The 7,400-nt window shown below is 36.5% G+C and overlaps 1 protein-coding gene across 1 annotated transcript; it reads left to right on the forward strand.

The window, feature by feature from the left end:
• The first annotated feature begins 3,363 nt into the window (after positions 1–3,363).
• On the forward strand, positions 3,364–6,121 carry LOC104236153 (uncharacterized). The gene is made up of 7 exons (XM_070162717.1): positions 3,364–3,369; positions 3,478–3,667; positions 3,769–4,075; positions 4,374–4,759; positions 4,865–4,867; positions 4,982–5,541; positions 5,690–6,121. The coding sequence occupies exons 1-7, from the start codon at positions 3,364–3,366 to the stop codon at positions 6,119–6,121; spliced, it is 1,884 nt and encodes a 627-aa protein (XP_070018818.1).
• Positions 6,122–7,400: the final 1,279 nt, after the last annotated feature.

Below are 7,400 nucleotides of genomic sequence, written 5' to 3' on the forward strand. Positions count from 1 at the left end.
TTTTATTATATAACTGCTTTGGTGAGGCTGAGAGTAAAAGCACGAAGGGTAATGTCGTGCAATTGTTGATTTTTGCTTCCTTGTTGACATTCTAGTTATGTTGTTTCTTTCCTTACTTGATACCTTTCTATTCGGAACTATTATCTCCCCCACAACATGTTTTCCCCTCCCACATTGACTGGTTATTTCTGTATTTCTTTTCCGCTGTATATATATACGAACTTCACAGGTTTATTTGGTAGTCTGGTCCTAGCCTCGTCACTACTTTGCCGAGGTTAGGCTAGACACTTACCAGCACATGGGGTCGGTTGTGTTGATACTACACTCTGCACTGTGTGCAGATCCAGGAGCAGCTTTCGGACAGTAGTTGGAGTGCTTCCTTCAGTCCACCCGAAGACCCAAGGTAGACCCGCAGGCGTCCGCAGGCCCTGGCGTCTCCCTCTATCTCTATTTTCTATTTCATTTCCTTTTGTCCAGAAACAGTATATTGTATTTCTTCAGACCTTGTATGTAGTAACTCTTAGACAGTCTGTGATACTGTGACACCAGATTTTGGGGTATTTGAGGTTTTAAAGATTGTAATAGACGTAACATTAAGATATATAATTGTTGACTTCTGCCCATTTATTTAAAATTCCGTTTTTATCATATTATCGACTTATATTTGCTAAAAAGAAGCAAAAAATGAAAGTGTAGCAAGTAGTTAAAGTTTGTCTTGCCCAGCTTCTATTAGTAGGCGCCATCACGACTCTCAAGGGTGGGAAATCCGGGTCGTGACAGCTACGGGGTGAGTTGGACTTAGGAAAAATTGCAGCTCGTATCTGGTATTTTTGCCCAGGTCTCTGATCTCGCAATTGCGAGATCAGGCTTCGCAAATGCGAAGTTCTCAGGCTTGGGAAATGCAGCCCATGTGTCGTAAATGCGAACTAAGCTTGGGCAGGCCCTCTTCGCAAATGCGAGCACTGGGTAGGAATTGCGAAGCCTGCCCATCGCAAATGCGATATTTTCCTTCGCAATTGCGAAGATGATAGGATTCAAAAGGGGTTCGCAAATTGCGAACCCTAGTCGCAATTGCGACATCTGAGACCTGCTAAATGAGATTTTTGACGGGATTTCGTCCATTTTTCAAACTCTTTCAAGCCCTAAACTCTCTTGGGCGATTTTCCAAAGAAAGATTTTTCTCCAAATCATTAGTAAGTAATTTTTAACTTATTTTCTTCAATCTATAACCTTTTTTTACATGATTTCATATCAAAATCAAATGTTTTTCATGTGAAATTGGGTAGAAGTCAAGATTTTCAAATTTTGGGGATTTGGACCTCGATTTGAGGTCCGATTTCAAAATTAATTACATATTTGAGTTCGTGAGTGAATGGGTGATCGGGTTTTGGTTTGAACTTCGGATTTTGACCAAGCGGGCCCGGGGTCGATTTTTAACTTTTTGGGAAAATTAATGGAAAATCTATTTTCATGCATTAGAATTGGTTTATTTAGCATATATTAATATTATTAAGTAAATTATGACTAGATACAAGCGAATTGGAAGTGGAACCGAGGGGTAAAGCGGTAGTTGAAACTTAATTTGTTTGTGAAATCGAGGTAAGTATTTGGCCTAACCTTAGCTTGAGGGAATAGGAGTTGTGGTCAATTTGCTATGTGTTTGTATCTAGTACGATGTATAGGTGTGGTGACGAGTATTTATACGTTGATGTCAAGCATGCCCGAGAGTCTTATATCATGATTGTTGTGACTCTATTATGTATCGATCATGCTCAAATTGATGATTATTAATGTTGAACAAAGCTTATGAAAGTTTCTAGGTAATTGACTAATGTCGCGAACTGGTATAAGTTGAGTTTCATTTTTGTAAAGTAATTGTTGGAAACGAGATTGGTTATAGCTGAATTGTTTGCCAGAATATTTTGTTGATAATGTTGATTCCCTTGCCGGAACATATTGTTTTCTATTGTTTGGGTGAGGAAGAGTGTAAAGCACGAAGGGTGATTCCATGCACGATGTTATAAGTGTTAATGCACGAAGGGTGATGTCGTGCCATGATTTGAGAGTTAATGCACGAAGGGTGATGCTGTGTCGATATTCTGAGGTATAATGCACGAAGGGTGATGTCATGCCATGATTATGTGAGGTAATGCACGAAGGGTGATGTCGTGCCATTTATGATGTTTCATATGGTGAGGACGGGAGTAAGAGCACGAAGAGTAATGTCGTGCACGTGTTACCGTTCCATTTCTTTGATTGATTTAGATATGATGTTCATTATGCTCCTTATTAATGCTTCTTTACCGGTTTATTGTTAGAATCTGTTGTTCCCTCGCAGCATGTCCCATTCCCACTTTATTTTGTTAATTTATGTTACTATGTTTCTGTTTGTACATGATTTAATTGCACAGGTATATACATGATTGTTGTATCCTAGCCTCGTCATTACTTCACCGAGGTTAGGCTCGACACTTACTCAGTACAGGGGGTTGATTGTACTGATACTACACTTTGCACTCTTTTGTGCAGATTTCGGTACCGGGGCCTGTGTGAGTAGCTGAGTTAGCTGCCTTTAGTCCTCCAAGGAGGCCAAGGTAGATCTGCTGGTGTCCGCAGAGCCTAGAATCCCTCTTCCCTGCTTTAGTTTTTCTATTGTTTCTTTTCTTTTCCGGGAACAATTGTAGTTTTCTTTTCAGACCAGTATTTGTAGTAAAAATCTTAGACGTTTGTGATATTATGACACCAGATTCATGGGTAGACTTGTATTGGCTTATCTGATTATGTTATAGCTCTTCCGCATTTATCAACTGTTTAACTTTAGTTTCTGTTTACAACTGTTTGGGATTGATTGTTACTGTGTAGAACCCTAATAATTGGCTGGCCTGGCTTTTACGAGTAGGCACCATCACAACTCCCGAGGGTGGGAAATCTGAGTCGTGACATGACTCTTATATGACTCAACTTTGATTTACCTTGAATACAATATCTTGTAGGTACTTTTTTTATATAAATTGGTATTTGATTAACCATCTATATTTATAAGAATTTATTCGATACGTTAAATATAAATAATTTTATTTTTATATTAAATAATAACATTACATTGATTGTGAGGAGGGATCACGATTAAAGAAAGGGAAAATTTCAAATTAAAACAAGTGGGCTGGATCCTTTTCAACTTTATAGCCCATATTTAACTTTACAATTCAGTAGCCCACAAATTAGGGGCCCAAATCTGAAAAATGGGCATTATTTCCGGTATTTTAAGACTACCAAGCGCGGTTTTATCTCATTCAGCTGGATTTTCTCAGATTCTTTCCAATCTTCTTCCAAAAATACTTCAAAAACGAGATCCTGTGATAAATGCAGGTACGAAAACCCTAGCATTTCTTCTTCATCTAGAATTTATTCAATTTTTTTGCTACGAAGCAGCGCAATTCTCTTTTTGCTGCAATTTTGATTTCAATTTTTTGTTAGATGGAGATTTTTCCTGTTTACCTTCTTCATAGTGGTGAATGGGAAGAAAACAAGTTTGTGAATTTCATCAGTGATTGTGTAATAATTGAGTCCACATTCAACTACAACAATTTAGTTGCAGCTATTTCGGAACAGATTAGGATCGATAGTGATTTAAACACAATAGAGATTAACTTTGTGTCAAATGTTGGTTTGCCGCCGATCACGATTTACAACGATACAGGAGTTAAGGTGTATATAGAATTAAAGAAAAAAACTTGAATTTCACTGAATATCCCCTGTTTGTGACAGTGAAAGAGATTTATGAAAATCATTTGGTTGTTACAAGTTCTGTGGTTGCTTCAAGTTCTAGTTGTTTGGTTGCTACAAATTCAAATTCTAGAGATGTATCAACAACTGATATCACTGAGATTATTGATATTGAATTGATTGAAAACACGAATTTTAGTGAAAACACAGGTATAATAGATAATATGTTGAACGAATTTGTTGAGGAGGATCAAGTTTATAAGGATAAAGAGACACTTATGAATGTGATGAAGAACTTAGATGTACGGGAGAGGTTCCAATTCAAGGTGAAGAGATCAAGCGCAACAAGGTATGTCATTAATTGTATATTCTGTTGTATAAATATGTATAAAGTAGTATATATTTGTATATAGGTATTAAAATTAGTATATATGCAGTTTGTATACAAGTGTATTTAGAAGTTAAATGATGTATAATACTAGGTATCACCTTACATGTCTGGATGACAATTGTGCTTGGAGTTTCAAATCTTCTATCGTTTTCAAGGCAAACATATTCAAAGTGAGAAGTTACAATAATAATCACACATGAGGCTATGGTGAAAGATACTTAACACAACGTCAAGTTACTTCGGGTATAATTGCTAGTATAGTCAAGGACAAGTATGTTAATCCAAAAAAAGTTTACACCGCAAATGATATAATAGAGTACATACAAAAGCAACACGGGATTGAAGTGAGCTACATGAAAGCATGGAGAGCTAAAGAAATAGCAATGGCAATGATAAGAGGGAGTCCGAGTGATTCATATAAGGAGCTGCCAAAGTATTTTTATATGTTGGAGCAAACAAATCCAGGATCGGTTACAAAGTTGCACAAATCAGAGGATGAGTGCTTTCTTTATGCATATGTTTCGCTATATGCATCTATCAAAGGCTGGGAGCATTGCAGACCGATAATGGTTGTTGACGGAAGCTTCCTTAAAGCAGTATATAAGGGTACCATATTGACTGCTTGCACACAAGATGGAGCTGGTGAGTTGACTGCATCTATGTTGTTTCTGCAGTTTGTATAATGTTTAAGTTTCATGTATAAAAGTGTATAGGATTTCATAACTGTTGTTTTTATAAAATTTGCAGTTGGTATAAATCTGTATAATTGTGTATAACTGTGTATAAGATTTGTATAAATTTTGCAGTTGGTATCTCCAGACTAAATTACAGTCTGAATCCTAATATCTATTTTTGTATAAACAGGAAAAATCCTTCCATTTGCGTATGCAATTGTGGATTCAGAGAATAATAAATCTTGGGAGTGGTTCTTTATCCAGATAAAGGGTACTTTTGGAGTTAGGGAAGGGATGTGTATAGTTTCAGATAGAAATGAAAGCATCTTCAATGCCACAAAAGCTGTGTACCCAGAAGTACCACATTGTATTTGCATGTTTCACTTGTGGCAGAATGTAAAGCGCACATTCAAGAAACATCACAAACAATTGAAGGATATCTTCTTTGCTTTGGCAAGAGCTTACACAATAGAGAAGTTTGAGTACCATATGACAGAGTTGTGCAACATTGATCCGAGGGTGCAGCCTTACTTGTTCGAAATTGGGTACGAAAGGTGGTCTAGAGCATATTCCAAGGTGAAAAGGTCGATGGTAATAACTTCCAATATTGCAGAGTCAATTAATGCAGCTAACAAGGATGCTAGAGAGTTACCAGTAATGCGATTGCTGGAGTACATGACAAATTTGCTACAACAATGGCAACAAAAACAGAAAAAGTGCAATGGAGACATCTACAGACCTTGGCGAAAAGTACGACAAACTCCTTCGGGAAAATCTGATTGCATTGGAGCAAATGACGGTAAAATGAATCAAATATAATGAATCTTGGCACTTCTGACTTGCATTTTACTGTTCTTTAATTTTATTTTATTTATTTTTTTTAAAAAAACTTTTGCAGGTGAGGCCTGCTACGGATCAGTTATATACTGTGCTTGAAGGGGTAAGGAGAAACATAGTGTGCCTTGAAGAGGGAACGTGCAGTTGCGGAAAATTTCAAATGGATGAACTTCCATGTCCGCATGCTTGGGCGGTTTTGAAGAACCAGCAGCTGAAACCTGGCCAGTATTGCTCTTTTTACTACAAGAAGGATAAACTCCTTAGCACTTATGAATTTTCAGTGAATCCGATGCCAGATGAGAGTTTATGGGTAATCCCAATAGAGGTGATGGAAGATGTGGTCCTACCACCTAAAGGGAGAAGGAATGCAGGAAGGCCAAGAAAGGAAAGACTCAAGCCTGCTTCAGAGAAAGAGTCTAAGAGAGCATTTTCATGTTCTGTGTGTGGACAAGATGGTCACAATAGGAAAACATGTAGGAATCGACCAAAATAAATAGTTGGAAACAAAACACTTCATATTACATTTGTTGTCATGTTGAGTAGTTAAGTTTCAGAAACAATATAGTTACAAATGTTGATTAGTTAAGTTTCACAATCAATTGACATGTTTCATTATACATGTTTTGCTTATCCAATAATAGTGTCTTCCTGTTTTTAATGTACTAAATATATTGATAGATTGTAGAAATACAAAACAGGACTGCAAACAATCACTGGTATTACATGTATAAAGATGTATAAATGAGAGTATAAGTTTGTATAAATTTGTATAACTATGTATATAATTGTATACATATGTATAAAACCTGCTACATTAACAAAACTGCAACCATAATGAAAATACATACTTTGTTAAAGGACAAAAGCAACTGAAAATATTCATTCCATAAAGATTGGATTCTCAGTCCATATCCATGTCTTGTTTCCCTTTAAGAATTCCAAAAGTACCTGAAGAAGGTGTCTCAGGAAATAAGGGAAGAGGAACTGGGACTGGACCCATTTCATCCTTAGGAAATAATGAAAATATAGGTAACATAGGAGGAGTCATAACATACGGAATATTCTCTTGAACAAAGACGGATTCAGGATTTGAAATTATGGTAATAGGCAAAGAAGCGGCTGAAACCAAGACTTGACTTTCACCAGCAGTAGCCAGAAAAGGATGAAAAATAGGCTGCATTCCATTTGGAATAACACAATGGTGAAAGAAGCAAAGTCGAATAGCTTGTAAAGGACAAAAGCAACTGAAAATATTCATTAAGATATAATTCATTCACAACAACAATGTGTAATGACTGCCTCAAATTACATTCACATCTATAATGTCCTTTAAGGTTATCTGACAAGCAGCAGAATAGTTACAAAACTAGGCAACAACTCCTTATACATAGAACAACTACAGTAAAATGAAAATAACAGAACTACTTTCTTGGTCGCCACCTCTTCCTCTTCTTCAAAAGTCTCCCTGTTATTTCATCATCACTAATTACACCAGACTGTTGTTTTTTCCTTCCATAATCCCATAACAGAGATCCCCACCTGGTGCGAAGTGTCTCAATGTCAAAATTATCCTTTCGAATTTCTTTACCAAGAATGAAATACTCAGCAAAGCCAGCAACAAAAGCACCACAATCACTGTAATTAAAAAGAAACAAATCAGATTCAAATACGTACACTAATAGTAAAATAGTAAAACAATTGAGATTAACCTACCATTTGATATGTTGGGGAACATTATTAATCAGATTAATCTGCAAAGCATCAGAATGGGA

Source organism: Nicotiana sylvestris, chromosome 11 (genome assembly GCF_000393655.2).
Source record: "Nicotiana sylvestris chromosome 11, ASM39365v2, whole genome shotgun sequence".
In the NCBI taxonomy this organism is placed as follows: domain Eukaryota; kingdom Viridiplantae; phylum Streptophyta; class Magnoliopsida; order Solanales; family Solanaceae; genus Nicotiana; species Nicotiana sylvestris.

What these genes read in the sequence shown, in the direction of transcription:
- LOC104236153 (XM_070162717.1), top strand. An exon ending in TAACTTTGTGTCAAATGTTG is followed by an intron (nt 3,668 to 3,768) that starts GTTTGCCGCCGA and finishes TGTTTGTGACAG; the next exon opens with TGAAAGAGATTTATGAAAAT. An exon ending in AAGAGATCAAGCGCAACAAG is followed by an intron (nt 4,076 to 4,373) that starts GTATGTCATTAA and finishes TATAATTGCTAG; the next exon opens with TATAGTCAAGGACAAGTATG.